The 23,029-nt window shown below is 22.1% G+C and overlaps 8 protein-coding genes across 8 annotated transcripts; 3 read left to right on the top strand and 5 right to left on the bottom strand.

Annotated features, from left to right (window-relative positions):
* Nucleotides 1-1,074: 1,074 nt before the first annotated feature.
* On the top strand, nucleotides 1,075-2,100 carry PVVCY_1302450 (conserved Plasmodium protein, unknown function; the record flags this gene model as incomplete). Its single annotated transcript, XM_008623920.1, has 1 exon — nucleotides 1,075-2,100. The coding sequence occupies one exon, from the start codon at nucleotides 1,075-1,077 to the stop codon at nucleotides 2,098-2,100; it is 1,026 nt and encodes a 341-aa protein (XP_008622142.1).
* An 873-nt stretch (nucleotides 2,101-2,973) lies between these two features.
* Nucleotides 2,974-3,567, bottom strand: PVVCY_1302440 (OPA3-like protein, putative; the record flags this gene model as incomplete). Its single annotated transcript, XM_008623919.1, has 1 exon — nucleotides 2,974-3,567. One exon carries the CDS (start codon nucleotides 3,565-3,567, stop codon nucleotides 2,974-2,976), a length of 594 nt encoding a protein of 197 aa, XP_008622141.1.
* Nucleotides 3,568-4,484: 917 nt separating this feature from the next.
* PVVCY_1302430 (GTP-binding protein, putative) lies at nucleotides 4,485-6,971 on the bottom strand (the record flags this gene model as incomplete). The annotated part of the gene is made up of 1 exon (XM_008623918.1): nucleotides 4,485-6,971. The coding sequence occupies one exon, from the start codon at nucleotides 6,969-6,971 to the stop codon at nucleotides 4,485-4,487; it is 2,487 nt and encodes an 828-aa protein (XP_008622140.1).
* An 876-nt stretch (nucleotides 6,972-7,847) lies between these two features.
* On the bottom strand, nucleotides 7,848-9,809 carry PVVCY_1302420 (ATP-dependent RNA helicase DBP5, putative; the record flags this gene model as incomplete). Its single annotated transcript, XM_008623917.1, has 1 exon — nucleotides 7,848-9,809. One exon carries the CDS (start codon nucleotides 9,807-9,809, stop codon nucleotides 7,848-7,850), a length of 1,962 nt encoding a protein of 653 aa, XP_008622139.1.
* A 1,801-nt stretch (nucleotides 9,810-11,610) lies between these two features.
* Nucleotides 11,611-12,618, bottom strand: PVVCY_1302410 (golgi apparatus membrane protein TVP23, putative; the record flags this gene model as incomplete). The annotated part of the gene is made up of 3 exons (XM_008623916.1): nucleotides 11,611-11,950; nucleotides 12,040-12,165; nucleotides 12,401-12,618. 3 exons carry the CDS (start codon nucleotides 12,616-12,618, stop codon nucleotides 11,611-11,613), a joined length of 684 nt encoding a protein of 227 aa, XP_008622138.1.
* Nucleotides 12,619-13,829: 1,211 nt separating this feature from the next.
* PVVCY_1302400 (DNA-directed RNA polymerase III subunit RPC5, putative) lies at nucleotides 13,830-16,040 on the top strand (the record flags this gene model as incomplete). The annotated part of the gene is made up of 1 exon (XM_008623915.1): nucleotides 13,830-16,040. The coding sequence occupies one exon, from the start codon at nucleotides 13,830-13,832 to the stop codon at nucleotides 16,038-16,040; it is 2,211 nt and encodes a 736-aa protein (XP_008622137.1).
* Nucleotides 16,041-17,457: 1,417 nt separating this feature from the next.
* PVVCY_1302390 (exonuclease V, mitochondrial, putative) lies at nucleotides 17,458-18,519 on the top strand (the record flags this gene model as incomplete). The annotated part of the gene is made up of 1 exon (XM_008623914.1): nucleotides 17,458-18,519. The coding sequence occupies one exon, from the start codon at nucleotides 17,458-17,460 to the stop codon at nucleotides 18,517-18,519; it is 1,062 nt and encodes a 353-aa protein (XP_008622136.1).
* A 493-nt stretch (nucleotides 18,520-19,012) lies between these two features.
* On the bottom strand, nucleotides 19,013-22,858 carry PVVCY_1302380 (conserved Plasmodium protein, unknown function; the record flags this gene model as incomplete). Its single annotated transcript, XM_008623913.1, has 1 exon — nucleotides 19,013-22,858. The coding sequence occupies one exon, from the start codon at nucleotides 22,856-22,858 to the stop codon at nucleotides 19,013-19,015; it is 3,846 nt and encodes a 1,281-aa protein (XP_008622135.1).
* Nucleotides 22,859-23,029: the final 171 nt, after the last annotated feature.

Raw genomic sequence — 23,029 nt, 5'->3', positions numbered from 1 at the left:
CAATAAACTTTGGGTTTACTTTTTCACCTTTGTGAATTGTATTTTATTTATATTTTCACATTATTCTTTAAGAGTTAAAAATATATTATATATATATATTTATATGTTTATGCCATAAAAATGGAATATATTACAATCCCTATAAATGTGCCCAATGTTGTATAAATTATGTAATGGTAAAGCACTAAACTGTAAATATTAAATAGATACATAATTTAATATAAGGATATTATATACTTTAATATTTGGTGATATGTTATGTATTATATATAATGCTTTAGTTTTTTTTAAGTTTATAAAAATATTTATTATCATGCTTTACGAAGGAAAATACATATTCTTGTAAGATTATATATACACATGGTTAAATATATTAAAATTGTTGATTTTCAATACTTTTATTATACATATTATACAATTATATATTCTATTTCTACTGGCCTAAGTATACAGTAGAGTTATCCCTTTGTAAATTTATTCATTCTCACATATAATTAATAATATTTATAAATGTATTGTGTATTTTATAATTTTCATTTTATTGTTTTTTTTTTAATTATACCTATTTATTGATAAGCATTTAAAAAATTACATATGTTTAAAATAGGGTTTGGTAAACACATTATGAGCCTGCAAAGTTTCATTCCTATACCCTAAATGATACAAAAAAAAGTAGATATAATAATAGTCAATTAATATTATATAAATATATATATATATGCAATCTCTTGATGAAAAAAAACAGCTAAAAAATAATCATAGCTTCGATTTAATTTAAATTAGTATAAACTCGGTAAAATAAATAAAATTGGATATTAATATATTTTTGAAGATTGCATTCCATATTCAAAACGAAAAAAAAAGTAATTGAAAAAGAGCTGAACAAATCACGAAAAACCTATACTTAAATATAGCATTATATAAAAATTAATAGCATTATCAGCATTAATGTAATATTAATTGCAGTAATAGGAATAGTATCGATACTTACAGCAGCAGAAGCATTAATGATAGCGTGAATCTTAAAACTTTGAGACCTCCTTTTAAAAGTATTTATATATATTAACTAAAAAAATGAATTACTTGAGAAACAGAAAAACTAAGGATGATGAAAATAATGAAGGATCACCAGATTCCCCAACAAATGAAAATAATGAATCAACTAATAAAATAAATTCAACATTGAGTTATGGTCAAAATTTAATAGATGAAAAGGTGCGAACTAAATTTAAATATTCTTTTTTGGTGGGTATATTTATTGTATTTTTAATTTTTATTGGATTTTTTCAAAAATGTTTAGAACTTTATCACACCCATTTTTGTAAGTTCAAATATGTTGATGTATCTGATACAGAAAAACTAAAAGAGGTATTCTTTAGTAATAAGCCTTATTTAGTTTATTGTAAAAATGACAAAAATGATACTATACATCCTGTTATTAATAATAGTTTATCAAGTTTTCCATCTATTTTAAATGTTGCCATAACTAATTGTAAAAGTATATTACCTAGTAAACAAAATGTTTACCAACGTTTTGGTTTAAGTGATAAGACAAAAGCTTTTATAGTATGTTATGGAAGAAAACCTAAACCAATTCCTGATGCTATATTCGATAATAAAAAAAAATTTATAGCATTTGTGCATGAATCACTAGTATTTGGAGTACCATTTTTTAGTAAATTTCCACAATTTCAAACAAAATGCCTAAACAAAAATAAGAGATGTATTTTATTTATTAGTAGCATAAATTTAACTAGCAAGAGTGTCAAATATAATTATATTAATGATATATTTGTTAATAATAAATATTTTGATATCAATCCTTTGATAGTTGATAATAAAAAATATTTAGTTAAATTAAGTGATGAAGTATTTAACTCTTATTCAAAAAAAAAAGATATTCATGTTTTATGTCTTTTTAATAATAGTACTGATAATAATAGTGAATATTATGGATATTTTTATAAAGATGAATTTGACAATTTTAAAAAAATGTCTTCTTTTATATCGAGTTGTATAAAGGCTACTCCTACAAGTAATGAAGTAATTAAATTGTCATCGACCCCACAAATTAAATATAGAGCAAGTAAAAAGAAATAAAGAATTATAGAAAAGAAATGAAAGAAAAAAAATGACACATATAAACACAAGCTCATAATTTCTACACATTCTTCTCATATATGGGCTTAACAATCCTCTTTAAATATGGATGAATGAAAAAAATTACATAAATATTTCTTTAGTTGCATGATAAATATAACTATGCAGATTTCATAAAATGTTTAAACCCCGTAAATGTTTCAATGGTTATAGTTAACTTTGTTTTTTATTCTACTTATTTATCTACCTTTTTTTAATAATGTTATTTATTTTTAATTTTTTTATTTTACGTCTTTCTTTTTTTGTTTTTAATATATGCTTTTGTAGCATTTTATATTTATTCGTTCCTATGCGTTAAAATATATTTTTCCATAGAGACCAAAAATACATACAAAGGAATTTATACAAATTTTGTCTATTACAAAATGTATTTTTGTATTTTTATTACATGTACAAATATTCATATATGTTTATATATATGAATTGCATATTTATTCTTTCAAAGTTTAATATGATAAATGCATTTCATTAACGATTTTAAAAAACATTATATATTAACCGTAAATTTTTAAAACATTCAAAAAAAAATATATAGCCATAGATATGCATAGCTATATACACGTACGGATATCTGTTTATTTATAAAATATATAATTTTCCAAACAATTTGGATATATGCACAGGTAACAAAAAAAAATGATGAATTATTTCATCGAGATACGAAGAAAATTATAATTTAGTTTCTAATTCTTTATTATCAAATATTGTAAAACAATTAAAAACAATATATTTATCCTATAATTAAAATTTTATACATAGACATGTTTCATTATTTGTAGAGTTGTGGATTATATGTATTTTGGTTAAATAATATCAGTTATAGTCACTTTTATTTGTATTTTCAATTTTCTTTTCATCTTCGATTTTTACTGTTTGATCGTAATTTGTTGTTTCACTAGGTTGTCCCATAATTTTATAGTAAATTCCTTTAAAAAAATTTGGATGTTCAACTTCAAAGTTTCTATTATCTCTATTATTTTGTTTATGTGGTAATACAATTTTCATAATTTCATCATTTTCTTGTTGTAATTCTTTTATTTGTAATTTTAAAGTTTCTAATTTATGATTTAACACTAATTCTTTGTTTGCTTCCTTTATACTATTTCTTTTATATTCAGCAATAATAATTAAAGCTGCTGTTAAAAATATGATGGTCTCTCCAAGTATTTCACTACCTACATTCACAGATTTACTTTCACTTATATAAGAACTATAATTAACATTGGTTAGATTGGAATTATAAAATTTTTTTTGGATATATTGTTCAAAAAAATAATATTTTTTTCCACAAAATATACATATACTTTTAAATTTTTTATTTTCTATGGCCTTTTTCTTTATATAGCCGGATATAGGTTTACTTATTTGTCTTACTAATACAATTCCGATTTTAAAAAAAGGGATCATTTTCTTGATTTTTTTCTTTAAATTTATTATTTTTTATAAATCTCTTTTCTTTATCACTTCATAAATTTTGTTAAACTATCAACGTTATTTCATCCCCTTTCTAGGAATATTCATAAAACATATATACAAATATATCTTCGTATTTCTATTATTCTATGTGTAATGTAATGTATTGTTTGTTTTTTTTTTTTGTCAATACCCTTGATATATTTATTTTTTATTGTTATTTCCCATATTGTATTTCCTTTTAAACCTATCATTTCTTTATTTTTTGGTCTGTTTTTTCATTAAAAAACTAAATATAGACGACTTATTTTTGTATTTTTAAAATAACACATGAGTGTAATAATTTTTTGAAGTATATAAAAAAATTAGAAATTTTCTTTATTTTAATTTTGTCCTGTTCATTTTAAAAATGCATAAAAATATACATTTAAATAGAAAAATGAAATCTGTCAAATATTATATGCATTATGTATTCTCCCATGCTTCATTTTTTTTTTTACAAAATTATTGCAATGTAAAAATATATAGTATAATGTGCATACATAGGCATTTATTTTGTACATATTTTATTTTTTTTTAAATAGCTACATATAAAACAATAATTAATAGAAATTTACTAAACTATATAATCGTTGTAATTTTTTTTGTAAAACATTTTTTTAATATGCATAACAGAGTGTATAATATTATTGTATTAAATAATTGAGAAATATATTATAATTTTTCAAAAATGTAAAAAAGAATAAGTATTTTCATATATATGTATGTACGAATAATTATCCCCTCTTTTTAAATTCTTTAATAAAATGTAAGTGTAACAATCTTAAAGCGAATGAATGATTTATGAAAAGGAGGGAGTAATAAAAAAAAAAATGAAAATGACAAAAAAAACAAAAAAAAAAATTTAATTCTTATAAATAATGAACGATATTTTCCATATCATCTTTGTCCGCCAATATTGAATGGGTAGCAGTTGAAGATTCGTTTGCATTGTTTGTATCATCAAAATTGTGTAAATTTTCTAACTGAGATTGTTCCTTTTGGAGAGTAAGATTTTTCATATCTTGTCTTCTCTCTGGATTTTGACGATCCAATTGTTCAATAATTTTTTTTTTTTTTTTAAGGATTTTTGGTGTCCTACCTCTATAAGATTTATATTTGAAAATGTCAACTTGTGTGTGTTTTATTCCATCATTAATCATTGATGGTCTTCTATAAATTTTAATATTTTTTGGTGCATATATTTCAAATATTTTTATTCCACGCCCTGTAATTGAAAACCAGCATAAATCTGATATGACAATATCATCTATACTTTCATAATCTTTACCCAAAACTTTAACAGTATGTTTGACAAATGGCTTTAGTAAATCAAAATCAGAATAAACATGGGGAGGATATAAAAAAGAACATTTTTTTTTTTCTAAAAAATTTTCAATTTTTTCACTTCTACACATATGTATTGTGACTTTATTTGATATATAAAAAGTTAGTAATGCAAAATTTCCATAAATTAAATTAATATAACATAAACTTCCTAAAATAATAGAATAATCATCTTTAAGCTTATAAGTAAAAGGTTGGATTTTTTTATTTATTATTATACTATTTAAATCAATATCTTTATATAATATAGAACTATATTGATATTTGGTTGGAATTCCAATAGTATCAATTATATTAACATCTTTTTTTAGTTTGAATACATTATAATTTAATGTTGTATAAGGTATATTTGAAACCGTTACGCCACCTTTTTTTCTTTTGCTATATATATCTCCTATATGTTTATAATTTATAAATTTTAAAAATGAATTTAAAAAAGAAGATTTGCCAACATTTACACACCCAACTATATATATATCAATCCCTTTATCTATATCTATATAAGTTTTCATTCTTTCTTCTAATATATTATAATTATAACATTTCAATGCTGAAATAAATATTAAATCGTTTATATGAGTATTTTTTATTTGTCGTATCATATTACGAAACCATATTTTTATAATATCAAGATTTGTCGATTTAGGTAAACAATCTATTTTATTAACTAGCCATATAATATTTATATCTTTATTTTTGCAGCCTATATACAATTCAGGGAGTATAGTGTTTTCAATATTTGTTATGTCTATTATATAAAGTACCAAAGATTTTTTTTTCATTTTTTTTATTAAATTATTCATTATATTATTTCTATCAGCTTCTACATATTTAGCACTACTTATATTCATTTTTTCGGCATCAAGTCTTTTTATTTCATTTCGTTTTTTTAAAATATCTTTCTTCTCATACACATTAATAAATCTTTTGTCAATGTTGTATGAACTGTCTTCATAATATTTCACTTCAGTTGTGTTATTCTCTAAAATATTAATTTCATCTTCATTTTGACAAATACTTTTTTTATTATCAGTTTGCGAATCTATCTGTTCATTTATGTGCATTTCTTTCTCTTTACATTGATGATTTTTTATATTTTCAAAATTATTTTCACTTATTTCATCATAATTTTCTTGTTTATCTGAGTACTGATTTGTTTTGATAAAGTTTTTATGTAACTTTTTTTTTATAAAACTAAGAGATTCAATGCTACATTTGTTAGTATTAGCTATGCTATTTTTATCCCCTTGAGAAATATCTGAATAACAGTCTGGCAATTCTTTTGGCTTTTCATCGTTTTCCTTTTTTTCAACTCGCTCTACAATCATTTCATTATTATCAGTATTTTCACTTTTTAATAGTTCTTCATTTTTTACGCCATCTAAATTATTCTCAAAATTTTGGTCCCGATTTGGGTCATCATCTTTTTCCTTTATATGCCCTAATATAGTATGATCATTATCAAGATTTTTATTTTCATTTTTATTATTTTTTTTACGTTCTTGATTTAACCGAATTTGTTCTTGTAAATGGGTTCTACATTTAATAATATTTTCAATTCTATTAACATCAACATCACATTTTGTATCTGATATTTTATAATGTTGTAATCTGTAACAACGTTTACATAAAATAATTTTTGTTTTAACTCGATAGTTCAAAAAATTATTAACATCAACTTTTATTCCATCAGGTATACAGTCTACTTCTTCACCTTTAACTTTTGTATAAAATTTTAGTCGACCATTTGTATATTTTTCATAAACATTAAATGGAATATACCCACTTTTTTTTTCATCAATAGTTTGTAAAAATTGGCCACAGCCAATACAACTAAGCTTTCTTAAGGGATTTGTATAAAATGGGTCATGCTCTATCTTTAAATTATTATTATTATTATCATTGGTATATTGTCTGTTATAAAACGCTTTAAATGCGTTTTTAGGTGAATTTGTTATTATACGATATAATTTTGTATTGTGGCATATATTTCTACGAAGTATTTTCAGCATTTATTCAACTCCCTTATTGTGTATGAACTCCTATTTGCATACCTATGTATGCAATTACAAATATATATACATATATATATATTTATTTATCCAATTTTATGGGAAAAATAATATTACTAAATATGAAAGCATGCTCATATGAAAGAATTTTATAAGTACAAAAAAATGAAGAAAATAATATGTGTAGCTTTTCTACAAATATAAACAAATCCAATTTAACTCATGAAATATGGTTCATAAAAAGAACTTAGCTAGAAAAATTAACATTACAAATTCAGAAATAACAATGTTTTATTTTTGGAACATAGCCAAAGTATATTTTACATTTGTTTACATGTTTTAATTATATATTTTTTTTGCTATATATATTTTTTTGAATATAACATCATCTACATATTATTGGCAATACCTATAGCATATAACTATTTATTAACAGTATTACCGTTGAAAAAAAAAATTACATATGCTAGAATATTTCATTTTTACTTGAAGAAAATATATTTTATTATAATTTCAAGTTAAAAAAATACTTAAGATGGAACTTATTTTATTTTCATTTTAATACAATGTTATTTTAAAATTGATATTCGATTTTTCAGTTTATCCAAGCATAAGCTTGGGCTTGTTAAAAATTTGTTTGCTATGTATTAATATACACACACAATATATATCAGCATATTGGCATACCAATATACCTTTACGATTTAAAAGTTTGCAAAATTTAATAAAATTAAAGAATATGCAAGTTTAAATGTATATATATTAACCATACATGAATTTTATTAAGCATGTCAACATTTTAACGGAGACAAAATAATTTATGTAGGAAAAACAAAATGGAAAAATATAATATAAAATGCATGAACTCATTTTTTTTTAATTTTTCAACTTGGTTATAGAAGTCATCATAAGTTCTGAATCATATTCAAGATCTGAAATTACACACTTGTAATATTTTTCAATTTGTTGAATATGTGGCATTTGCATTTTACTAATAAAATTAATAGCCATACCCTTTGTTCCAAATCTTCCTGTTCTTCCAATTCTATGAATATAAGTTTCCATATTTACATTTTGATTTGCTATAGCATCAGCTGAATTAGTTATTCTACCTTGATAAATATATGGCAAATCAAAATTAATAACTAAACTTATAGATGGAACATCAATACCTCTAGATAATAAATCTGTACATATTAAAACTTTTGATATACCTTTTTTAAAATCAGACATTAAAGAATCTCTTGTTTTAGGATCCATACCCATTACATTTGTTTTTTCAACTTTGTTTTTTGTAAATCTACTAATTACACTATCTGCACAAATTAGTGTAACGTTGTGATTATTTTCTGTCATAAACTGATATAAACTATATGCTGCTTTTTTTGAATTAACAAATATAACACATTGTGATATAGTCATAGAACAATATAATTCAGATAAATAGTAATATTTCTGTTCATCATTTTCTGTTATTAAATAATATTGTTTAACACATTTTAGAGTCAAATCTTCTTGTCTCACACTTATTTTTGTTGCACGTGGGGCAAATTTATCAGCAAAAACTCTTACATTATCATTATATGTAGCTGAAAATAAAAGTATTTGACAACTTTTTGGTAAAAACCTTTTTATACTTTCAACTTGTGATGACATATTATTTTTAATATCAATTAAATCATCTGCTTCATCTAACACAAATATTTTTATATTATTAGTGTCAATAAATTTTCTTTTTAAAAAATCTAAAGTTTTACCAGGAGTACCAACATATATTTGGACACCATTAGATTTATTATATTTTTCACATAATGGAACAGCTAAAAATGTTTTAACATTTAAATATTTTGTAAATTTACCAACGACATCATAATTTTGTTGTGCTAACTCTCTGGTTGGGCATATACAAACTGCTTGCAATGAATATAAACTTCTATTAATTTTTGATAACATTGCAATTACAAAAGTTAATGTTTTACCAGATCCATTTTGTGATTGTGCAATTAAATTTCTGTTGCTATCTAATATGATTGGTAATGCATATGCTTGAATTTTTGATGGTCCAAAAAATTTTAAGTAAGTTAATATTTGTATAAGTTCATTATCGATTTTTAATTCTTCCCATGAATTTTTAGAATGATATAATTTAAAGTCACTTTGTTCCTTTCCGGTTGCGTCCGCAGTTTTACCGCCACTCATATATTTATCAGCTAGCTTAGCCATATTTGCAGAAACAGAAACACCGTTTGTTTTTTTATTAGATTCTTCTTTATTGCTCTTATTCTTTTCATCATTTTCTATGTTGATATTTTCAATTAAGGATATCGCTTCTTCTTCAACAGGTAACTCTGGTTCACAATTTTCAATTTCATAATCATCATTATCTTCGACTAATTCGGTGTGTTTTTTTTTTATGACTTCTTTATTTTCTCCATTTACATCATCATTTTTTTTATCATTATTTTCTTCTACTTTATCCTTTTTATTATCACCCGATTTTCCGGTATCATTATTTTCGCTTACTTTGGATGGACTTTGGTCATTATTTTCTTCTGATTTATCGTCTTTTTTATTATCACCTTGTGATAATTTTAGGAAATCTGCTGGTATTGTATTTCCACCTTTTCCTCCCATCATACTTAACATAGTTTGAAGAACTTTAGGATCATCTTTATTTTTTTGTAAATATGATAAAAACATATTCATAACATTTTCATCTTCTTTTTTTTCTGGTGTATCTTTATCTTCTTTCCCATTTTCATCTTTTACTTTTTCGTCAGTTTGTTCATTTGTTTTTTCGTCAACTTTTTCTTTTGGTTTTTCTTCTGTTGAACTCATTTTTTATTGTAATATTTTCAAAAAAATAAATGTGTGGACTTATTTTGTAAATGTACTACACCGCTTTGATTTTTAATTAATTGTTTTTTTTTTGTTCTTTTTTGCTCGGTTTTATAAAATTATATTCACTGTATGTATTAAGGAAATACGAAAAATAGCTATACTTTGAAGCCTTTATCTTTTTATCACAATTCAAAATGTATAAGATGTATATATAGATATATCAAATAACCATTTGTACATGTTTATATGGCATAAAGATATTTCAACGCTGCTATATATAGGTATATATAAATATCACCAAAGCAAAATAATTAGTCTTGGTTTTTCCTTTTTAATGATAACATGAATTATGTTATATTTATTATTTATAGTTTCGGGAAAATAATTAATATTTGATTTGTAGGGTCGCTTTTTTTTGCAATTTTATTATATGCCTATAACCCCACCAGTTCTCAAAATTTGTACGAAAATACGGACTTTAAAGTATAAAAAAATAATATATAAAATAAATAAATTTTATACTTTATAATAACAAATGTAGCTTTTAATTTTTATTTAAAAAAATGTATATTAATATAATTTCTAATTCAATAGTTTCATAATTTGTACTGTCAATGTTGTGATTAACATTTATTTTTTTAATATATACAAAAAGCTATTTAAAAGTAAAGAAAATAAAAATAATATGATAGACTTGAAATATTCAATTGAAAAACATTTTAAAGGTATTTAAAAAATAAATAAAAAAACATTGTAGTGGGGAAATCATTATTACATATATAGGCCTACATATATGCATATGTATATATAATATTTGCATGACGACTTTTTTCCACACCAACAATTTTTATAGACCTTAGTGTTTTGAAATATGCTATATTTTTTAATTGAATATCGATATATAAAATTAACTGTACGCTTTTTAAAAAAATTCCATTTTAATACCAATAGTTAATTAGTTTTTGTGTATTATAAATATATACATTGAAAAATTAAAAAAAATATTTTTAAAGGAATAATATATTATTGAAAAATATAAACCAAAAAATAAATATTTTATCTTACGAAATACAAATTTTAATATTTTAAATGTGTCACGATTATAATATGGATAAATATATTATGAGGTTATAAATAATAGTTAGTTCATCATGCATATATGAATATTGTATATCATTTTTTATAAGTTATTAAGTTCTTTAAAAGAGAAAGGATAATAAATTCCAGTAAGATTTGTGTGAATATGTATATTCATATTATATCTACTTAATATGTAGTATGGAAATGGCATATAATTTGAAATTAAAAAAAATATTTTTATCCCTTTTTATTTGTTTTAGCATTTTATCTCTTTAATCTTGTAATATATATACCTTTTTTCATTCGCAAATGCAATAATAATAAATTTCAGTGAAAAAGAGAAACGGGTGTTACAATTTTTGGCATATGTCCTTGAATTATATGCTCATATTATTTGTATAGAAGCCCTTGTGCATTATATACGCAACCTTTTAAGCAAAATATAAGTTTTCTGTATTGAAACTATTTGTTTTGAAATATATTTTTTAAAACAATTTTAAAGAAACATTTTTATATTAATTAAAAGGAATATATTATGTAGAAAATATTGTCATTTTTTAGTTTTAAGCATTATAATTTTGTTCTATTCTTACAACATAATATTTTTTAAAAATGTAAAAATATGTATATATAAATATGCACACAAAAAAAATAGCACAAATATTATTGTATAACACTAAAATTGGCAACTAATCAAATAAAATTTATATAATTTTTTTTACATATTATAAAATATTTTATTATATATATAATTTAAATTAACATTGCTCATAATATTTGCAACCACTTTTCGTTGTTCTTTTGAGCATTGCCAAAAATTAAATAAATTATAAAAAGACAAAAATAAGCATATACAACATAATAAAAACCAACAAAGTTGTAAGGACATTAACATTTGTATTGTTTGCATAAGCCATATTAAAAAATATGCATATAATGCATACCAAAAAATATTTTTCTCTATATTATTTAATGAGGTTTCTTCGGAAGATTGGAAAACGATTTTGTTAGAATAATCAGGGTTGGCATCGATCCACCATATCATTTTTACTAAAAATCTTTAAAAAAAAATATAAAATATATAAAAATATTTATGTATGTATAATATAGTAACTATCTATGAAATGAAGTCATTTTTCTTCCTTACCTTCCAGTGATATTTTTAACCAAATAAAAATCCAACGATACTAAAAAAAGAGTTATTGCAAATGTTACAATGAAATCATTTTCCTTAGACTGATCATTTCGAAATATGAAGGGTCCAATGAAATATCTACAAGTTATAAAATAAAACAAACAAATGGTATATATATATGTGTGGATTTTTCAAAGCGAAAATACTAACAATAATATCTTCCCCATATGTTCAAATCAAATATGTAAATCATGTAGGCAAGAGTGATTAAGATAGGTCAATGCATATTTTAAAGAAGGGGAATTCAATTTATGTATACAAATATATTATGCAATTTTGACGTATGTATATGATTTTTTATAAAAATTATTACAATATTATAGATAAGAGCTTAAAAAATATATGAGTTAAACACACATATGGATGCTTCGTTTTTTGCATAAATGTATTAAAATAATCATTCAAGTCATTTTTGAATAATGAATTAGCATTAAAATCATAAGACATATTCATATTGTTATTTTTTGATACTGGATAATTAACATTGGTGGTTTCATTTTGCTCATTATCAAACATATTGTTTCTATTCATTTTGAGGGAAAGTAATTTGTTAGATTTCCAATTTAAAATATGCTTTCATGGGTTATAAGCTGTACATTTATTTATTTGTCAAATATTCGAATTTTAAAGAAAAAATAAAAAAAATAAAAAGATTATAGTGGTTACTCAAAATAAATATACTTTGATGATCTTTAGTATTTTTTAATATTTTATTTTTTTTTTATTCCTTGCTTTAATCTTAAAAATTATTTTGTAATTTCCCTTGAAGATATATTTACCCCCCTTTAGCAAATGTGTATTAAGTGAAATATTATGCTCAATATTATATATAGCTATAAATTTTTTTTTTCATCACTTTAGTAATAAATTAATTATTTTTTCATAAGTTATATTTTTTTATTGAATTATTATGGTATAAAAAAAGTATGATATATATATGTATATCAATTTTTAATATTAGCATATAAGATGTTGCATATGTATAATAATATTACATATAAGGAAATAAATGCCTTATATACCACCAGACAAAATTATGCCTATAAACAACATAATTATTATATATGTATATAATTATTTTTTTCATGTATTAAATATATGAAGGAAAAATAGCATATATACTTATATATAATAACAATAATAACCCATTGTGTAATGCTTCCTATTTTAAGCATCTCTACATACTATTAATTTGTAAAATAAAGCATAAAATAATTTATTTTTTTCCACTCATTATATATATTTTGTTACAAAAAAAATGTCGGAAAAACGAGAAATGAATAATGAATGCCAATGCAAAATGGCAGCTGTAAAATTGCGATAAAAAAAAAAAAACGGATTAAATCTTTTAAAATATAAAAAAAAGAAACGTGATTTGGTGATATATTTAAAAATTCCTAGTTTTATATTGTTCATTGGTTTTAGAAAACGTATTTTATTATAATTTTTTTTAATAACTATTTTTAAATTTTCATTTTTTTAATAATTCAAGAGTAACGCTATTTTTTGGTAATACATAGAAAGGGGAAATTATTCTCTTTCGAAATTTATTTTTGCTAGTTAGCATATATAAAATATAAGTAGAAAAATTCAATTTTTTTAGTATGATAAAAATATAAGAAACAAAATTATCAAAATAAAGTAGATATAGTATTATTCGTATTGTAGTCATTAAAGAAGGGCTCATAATTGTGGTTCTTTCATAGTAACAAAGTAATGGTCATAAAATTTGGAAAACCAAAATGAACGACGATTTAAAGGAATTAAGTAAGTATGAATGTACAGAAGAATCAGATAGAGATTCAGAAACATCGAATTCAGATGATGAAATAGAGGAAGAGATAGATATATATTTAAATAATGTTAATGAATATCATATAAACAATATTAATACATATTTGATACAATATCCATTGCGCCCTAAATATAGACCATATAATTTTACAAATAATATTCAAAAGATATATAAATGTAAAAATTATAATAAATTAAAAAATATAAAAAATAATTTTAGTACAGAAGAAGATACATATATATTTGAATATAAATTACATGAAAATATAAAAGATGATGTTATTCATGAATCAAATACAATATATAAAGATGAACAAATTGATAAAAATATAAGTAGATTAATAAGTACTAGTGTTGTGTGTGAATATATTACTAATTGTGTATGCGTATTTCAATATAATGAAATAAAAAAAAAAAAAGAAATATATATGATACCATTAAAACATATTTATCAATTTAAACCATGTTATGATAATATAAAATTTAATTTGAATCATAACCCCAAAAATTTAACTCGAGAAGAAGAAGATGTTGAAGGGGAAATTGATACTGACTCTGAACTAAAGAAAGAACAAAAAATGATAAGAACCGAAATAGGAGTAAAAAATGAAATAAGTAATTCTACAAAAGTAGAAGAAGATAATAATAATAAAGAAAGAAATGATAATATAAATAATATAGTAGATGAAAATTGGACTAGCATTGGAAATATATTTGAACCAGACTCATGTGAAGCTCATGAAATTATATCGTTGTTTACAAATTTGAATGTAAACAAAAATATGGTTCTACAATCAAATACCAATTTTGATGAGGATAATAGGGAGTTAAAAAGAGGTGATGAAAATATGAGTGATGTTGAAGAAATTGAATTTAATAGTGATGGATATTTATATATAAATCAAATATGTAAATATACCAGTGAAAGCTGGCAAAATTCTTTATATAACAATAATAAAGAAAATAAAAATAAAGATATTCATGGGAAAAATAGTGGTAATAATTATAAGAATGCAGAAGACATATATACAAATTTAAATATGATACATTTATTTTCTTTAACTTTAGATGAACAAATATTAAAAATAATGAGAATGAAAAATGTTCAAAATTTTAACGAAATTGAAAAAATTATTAAAAAAAGTGTTAATAATGATATACTAATAAATACATTAAAAACATATTGTGTTAATATGTTAGGATTATGGGTAATTAAATCAAAATATTTATATAAATTTTTAAAATGTAAAGATGAGGAAAAAAAGAATGACCCAGAAAAAAAACTAAAAACCTTTTCTTATGTAGATTATAAAATTAGTGTACGAAATTTATTACTGGTAATAATATTTAAGCAAGTTGAACCACTCTTGTTAAAATATATAAATGATAAAAAGGAAAAAAATGATTCTATAGGAATAAAAAATCTGGGTATTGAACAAAAAAATAATATTAGCAACAATTTAAATAAAAAAATAAATTCATCAATGCCTATAATAATGGAAAATTTTGAAAAAGCAACAAATTTACCAAGTAGTGTACTTTCTGAAATATTCATTCCTTTGTGTGAATATAAATATACTGGATATTTTTTTAAACATAAAATGGATGAAAATTTTATAGATAACAATACTGAATTATGTTTATTTTTTAATGAAAAATGGAAAAATAAAATGGTAAAAGTTGCAAAAATTATTCAAACACATAAAAATAGTAAAATTGTTATTAATGATTATAAATTAGATATTAGAACTATAGAAAAAATTATTACAGATTTATTATATAATAGTTGTTTATTTTTTGATGATATATATAATAAAGTAAAAAGGGACCTCAAAAATACAAACATCGATCTACAAACATTTGAACGAGCTTTAAATAATATTGCAATTAATATAAATAATATGTGGATTTTACGTATAGATAACCAGAGTGAATTTAATAAATGTAGGAATGCAGTTATTAATATTTATCAAAATAATCATAATTCGATTTTATCTAAAAATGAAATTATTCAACATACAGAAAAAATTATAAAATCCCCTCTAACCATTCCGGATATATATTTTAGAAATATTTTAAAAGAGTTTTGTATTCATAAAAATGGAAAATATTTATTTAAAGGAAATGACCAATTAAAGAATGGGGGTACTGATATTTAGACACACACATTTTTGACATAAATGATATTACTACATATGAAATAAAGATATATGTATGCATGTTTGATTTTTCATTTTTTTATTGATTTTTTTTTGTTTTTTATTTAATTTTTTAAACGATTGATAAATATTTGTTCATCCAAATAGTTTGGTGATAATGAAATATCACAATAAAACTTCAAAATTTTATATTTTTAAGTATTAAACCTATTTAATCATATCTTTATTCAATAGCAAAATTCTTACATTCCCTACCATTTTTTAATTTAGTTCAAAATTTATAGTTGCAGTATTTATACTGACCAACATATTGTGTTATTATTTACAAATTCACAAAAAGCTATAATCATAAAAGTATATATATAATATATAACTTTTACCATAGAAATACTTTACGGCTATACATGATATGTGAATATTTCTTTAATATAGTATATTGCTTTAGTAGGCTTATTGTTATACATAATTCTGACATTAGAAGTATGCGCATTAATAAAATGGCTACTAAATATTGGGAATTTTATTTTTTGTAAAGCGCAATCTGTGCATACATTTCGCTAGCATAGATTATGCGTGTGTAAAGACTTTTCTCTGAAGGATTTGTTTGGGATAGATCTATATTAGAGTTTCCTCCTTCATTATATTTTGCATAAGTTAAATTTTATTTTAGCTATGCATCGTGTAAATATTTTCCTAGTATATATATGGATATATTTGATCACGCAGTTTGATTGATAATATTTTTTTTTATACACAAAATGCTTCTTTAATAGTTTTTACAAAAGTAAGCACATTTTTATTAATGAATTTTTTTCTCACTTTTTAAAATTTCCAGAAAGGCGTAATAAGAATATTACACTTGAAATGAATATAACAAATGTGCATACATACATATTTGCATATATCCAATTTGTGTATAATTAAGTTTGGGTGTGTTTAAAATTTTATATAAATTAATAAAAAATAACATATATATATTTTAAGAATGTGATGTATTCTCATTGAGAAAAGGGGAATTAAATTAAGCTAAGTTTATTATTTTTATGAGTTTCCCCATTTGAAATTTTGCATTTTTTGTCAATGTTTTTTTTATATGTATTTTGAGAAATTTTTAAATTGTTTTATTTTTTTACCTTAATAATATTCGCTATTTAATATTTTTACGATATATTTTTTTTTGCTTTGTTTTTGATAGTCCTGAGGAAACACTTTTCCTTACATTTTATATATACTGCTTCACTTAGTTCATTTTTCATTTCAATATGCTTACTTTTTAAATATAGTTACATTCGGTTTAATTAAAGAGATTATATTTTTCTTTTTTAAGATTATAAATACAGACACACACACACATATTTATATTTTCTATTTGAGATATATATAGCCTCACTAGCTCTGTGCCAATAGGAATATAAAAATGCTGACTACATATAATGTAATTTGGAAAAAGGACGAAGAAGATAATAATAAGGTTGAAAAAAAAAGTAAAGGGATAAATACATGTGAAACAAAAGATAAAAAAGAAACAGAAGGTTATATATCTGATTATGAAGAATTAATAAATGATATAGAAGATTTAATAGAGGAACAACAAATTAAAGAAACTGAAAGATTATATAAAGAATCTAAAGCCCCTAATGAAAAATTTAATAAAAAAAATAAATTAAGTATAACTGATTTATCTGCTCAATTATGGTGTGAACAACAATTAGAATTAGTTTTAACGACAGGTAAAAGAAAAGAAACTGAAGCTATGAAGTTAGGTATAAAAAGACATGAAGTGTTAGAAAAAGAAGATCATATAATTATAGATGTTGAAGTAAATACAAGAGAAGAATCATTAGGTTATCGTTTATTAAATACTATTACACTTTTAGGGCAATTATATGAATGTAAAAAAGTAAGAGAAGTATGGGTATTTGGTATAGTTCGAAACTATGTACTTAGAGGGATTATTGATGAGCTTCGAATTGAATATGATAGGGTTTCTAAAAGAGAATATTTAATAATATCTGATACAAAAACACGAAAAGAAAAAAAAGAACCAAGTTTAGCCCAAAAAAAAACATCAGCCATACAAGTACAAACATATTGTTTACTATTACAACATTTAAAATGTGGGAAAACTGATTATCAAAAATTATTTGAAATTTATGAATGTGATCCAAATTTTGAATTCACTGATCCAAATTTAGTTAAATATAAAAATTTAACAAATTTAGCTAAAGAAGTTAATAAATTATTTTTAAAATTGCCAAAAATTAAAGAAGAAATGGAAATTGTTTATGAATATCAAGGTGTTGAATTTTCAAGAAATAATATCCCATACTTTTATGATTCAACATTATATACAATTAATATCCTTTTAGATTATTGGGATGGTAAACGATCTTCTGATGTTGTAGAAGATTCTGATAAATGGAAATGTAAATTTTGTGATTTTGTCAAAAATTGTGTTCGATGTCCATTAGAAAGTTAAACAAAACTTACTATTTAAATCATATTGAGCCCATAAAATGCATTATCTCTATATGCCCATTTATATGTGTAATAGATATACCGTAATAAACATAATTTTTTTAAAATAATGTTTTAGTGAACATTAGTAATATTTTTTAAAGGATAAAATTTATGTGTTATTTTGCTCCCCCTATAATTAGACCTATGTTCCTATTAGGAAAATCCATTTAAGGAAAACACATTTTTTAAATTACAATTTTTTTGCTTATTATTAAAAAAAAAAATTTTTTTAAGTCTTTAATCACGTTTATTTAAAAAAACTTTTACAAAAGGACAAAAAAACATGGATATATATATGCAACATAATATGTGCATAAATAGTTTACATAAAAAATATTAAAATAAAACGAATAAGTAAGCGCCTTGGAAAAATATTTAAAAATGATGAAGCTGAAATTGGTCAATGAGTATCAAATAAATCAAACTTTAATTCCAATTAATTGGCGTTTAAACTAAAAATGTTTTTTCTTTTTTAACTTTTCTCGATACACAGGCTTTTCCTGTTTTAATTTATTTATGTTACTGTATCCAGAAAATTGTGCATTTGTTTTTTTTTCACTGCTTTCAAATTTACATACATATTTATATACGTTAAAAAAATTTTTGATGGCATGTAAAATAACTCGGTTGAGATTTTCCTCATCCAATTTACTTAAAAAAAAATATGGTGATATGTAATATTCTATATAATTTTTAAAGCATTGGCTATGAAAATAGGTAAAATTAGTGTGTAAATAATTTTTTGAAGGGAAATAAATATGATTATATTTGTTTTTTTTATGATTGTTGTCATTTATATAGCATTTTATAATTTCGTTAAATGTATTTGCTCCTTCTTTCCTATCTTTGTAAACATTTTCTAATGAATAACCAGTTATATCTTCCATGACATTTTCATAATTCTTTACAAAATTTTCAATATCCTCACTTTTGTATTCTTGGTTTATATCAAGGGATTTTGATGCACCATATTTATTATTTTCAAAATTATTGTTATTTCCTTTATTTATGTTAATACCTGGAATATTCTCAGAAACCGATGGGAAATCAATAGGCCCCCCTAATTTGTTACATTCATTTTCTTTCCTTAAGTTGTACAAAATATCCATCGTTTCATATGGAATACAAAAATTTTTATATAAATTATTATATTCGTTAAAAACATTTTTTTTTCGGTTATTATTATTGCTACTTTTTGAAGTATAATTGTAATTTATACATGGTTCTATAACAGTTTTATTAAATTTAAAATTTTGATCAAGTATAATTTTTACCATATTAAAAATATGTTCCAAACATGGGCTCGAATTTATTTTGTCATGACATTTTTTTAAATCATCAGAAATGAATTCTTCTGAATCGTCCTCTATATTATTTTTTTCTTGTGAACTTTCATTGCCTAATATTATGGTGTTTATAAATTTGTTCATTTCGTTAATCTTTGTATCAAGTATATCATAACTAAGATTATGGCATATATTTTTTTCAGTATCTTGATTAATATTATTAATGTTAAAATTGAAATTATATGTTTCTTCATTTTCTCTTTTTAATGAGTTATCCAAATCTACTGATATAACATCTGTATAGTAATAGTCGTTATATGCATAGGAATATTTATAATTAAATTTCTCTTTACATAAAAAACAGCAAGATATGTGATAATTGTTTAAATCAAATATTGGGACCTTTTGGGCATATGTATTATATATATAATTATAAAGCTTATTTTTTATTTCAATAAAGTTTATATCATTTGTTAAATTATTAAACAGAGTAAAATAGCTATCCCGCAAGTAGTAAAGAAATATATTTTTAAATGCGTCTATCTGTAAAATGTTGTTTCGACTAAATATATTCACAAAAGAAAAAAATAATGTCATATTATCATCATTGTCATCCTTGAAATTTTCTGATGACATAAAATTCATTAGATTTGAATCTTCGATATATTTTCCCTTATCATTTTGTGCATGAGTATCATTAATTTTGCTCTTTTGTTTTTTTTCTTTTTTTATTTCTCCTTTAATTTTGCTGGTTTCAATTTTTTCTTCTTTGATTTCTTTCTTAATTTTTATTTGTTCACTTTTTTCCAAATGTTGTTCAGTATATATATTGTCTGAAATTTGTAAATGACCTTGTTCGCTTTTCACATAATTAATATCAAAACAATCATTTCCATAATTTGGTGATGCTAAAATTTTTTTATATTTTTGTGATGCTGATAAAAGTATATTAAGCGGAGCCAATTTCATGGTCGTATGGAAATCACTTTTTGAGAAAATCATCCACAAATTATTTTGAATGCCAACCTTGTCATTCATTATTCCCACTTCTTTAGTGGTATAATTATTAATATATGACTCATTCATATTTTTTTCGGCAAATGAAATATGATTGTCTTTGATATTATTACTGTTACTATGATTTATATAAGAAATGTTAACATTGTTATTGTCAATATGCATATTAGGAGTTGAGTACATGCTATTTATATTATTTTTCATATCATCTTCATTTTGATATATTTCTTCAATTGGTTTTATTAAAAATGTTTGTATACTTCTTTGAGGTATCCATGATGGAAATTTAAAATCTTCGATTTCTAAACATTTCATAATATTTTTATACATAGATTCACCATCTATATAATTTAAAAGAACATTATTATCACCAGCTAAAGTATAATAATTAGACAAATAAACATCATATGTATTTTGATTACCATATATAAAATCAAAAAAACTTGTTTCCTTAGTACTTTCATCAGAATATTTTATATCATTATCAATATTATTCGATTTAGTACTTTTATCATTTATATTTTTATCTTTTTCATTCTCTTTTAAAAAAAGGAATCTATCCATTTCATTTTTTATAGATGAAAAATCAAATAAGTTTTCTACCCCGTTTTTTGTGATATTAAAGCTTGGATTATATTCGTTACTTTTTTTTGTACCAATTTCTATGTCAGTTGTCAAATATTGTGCAATATTTTTTTTCTTTAATTTATCCAAGCTATCATTTAACTCTTCTTTATAAGTTTGAATTTCCTCATTATCTATTGGGTCATCTTCTGTTGAATATTTTTCATGTTTAATATTTAATAAATCGTCATTTAAAATATTTTTTTCTTTTTCATATATTTCAAGTTCTTCATCTTTTTTTACAATATCATAATTATATCTTTCATTTGGGGCTCGTGTATTACTACTTTTTCGAGCATTGCCAAATTGATTATTAAAATTAAATGAACTACTATTTTTTGTAATTGTATTATTATATAGGTCTTCAAAATATGAGTAATATTTACACACAAAAAATTCAATTGGTAAATTAACATTATCAAGATAAATATATTTTTTTTTACTTTTATTATTGTTTGATTTATCTGAATTGTTAATAAAATTATAATTTTGTTTATAATGATTTTCTATATGATTTAATTTATCCAAACTTGTTGTAAATCTCAATCCACAAGTTTGACATTGAAATGTTTTGTCTTTATAATAATATATATATATTTCTTTTAATGAATAAAAATTAATTTTTAATTGATTAATATTAGCAATACCTTCTAAGTCTTTTTGTTCTTTTTCATTTTTTTTATGTTCATCTTGTAATCTAACAACAAATGAAAGTAACAGTAAAACATCATACATAGATAGGTCATCAATGTATAATAGTTGATTTGATACGTTGTTTAATATTCTTTTTCCTATACTAGTATTTTTATTTGTATCCATATTTTTTTGAAAAAGAGATATGCTTTTTTTATGGTCATCATTCTCATCTTGGATATTATCATTATAAATCGTTTCCCCTTTGTCATTTATTTGAATATTATTATATACATCATTATATTCATAATTATTTAGCAAATTATTAAAACGTGCTTTTGTATTGTCACAAAAAATATTTTTATTAACAAAAATATCATGAAAATTAATACTACAAAACTTTTTATTTATATATAATAAATCATTATTATCAAATAAAATACTATTACTACTATTAAAAAAATAGTTATATATACTTTTTAATTCTTCAATTTCTTCAATATAATTTTCCATATCTTTAAAATGATCGATACATATGTCATTAACATTTAGTATTTTCCTTTTTAACAATTCAAAATTTTCATATAATGATTTTTTCAATTTTTTATGGTTAATATCATAGCCATATTGATTATATTCCTTCAAGAAGTTCCTTTTTTTTGATGTTATAAAATTACTGTATGGCGCATTGTTTATGCTGTTTATCGAATTACATGCGTTTAATATATTGTCCTCCATCTTTTCCAACGTTAATTATTTAAGTATGTGTGTTTTAATTATAATAATGGTAGTAATGAGTAACAAACACACATATATACAAATTCACGTTTTCTCATATATACATATGTAAAAAGAATACTGAAAAATGTCTGTATATAAGGATAAATCATATATATATGTAACTACGTA

The sequence above is a fragment of the Plasmodium vinckei genome (genome assembly GCF_900681995.1).
Source record: "Plasmodium vinckei vinckei genome assembly, chromosome: PVVCY_13".
NCBI lineage: Eukaryota > Apicomplexa > Aconoidasida > Haemosporida > Plasmodiidae > Plasmodium > Plasmodium vinckei.
Note: the sequence above shows the minus strand (reverse complement) of the source record. Positions and strands in the feature narration are given on the sequence as shown.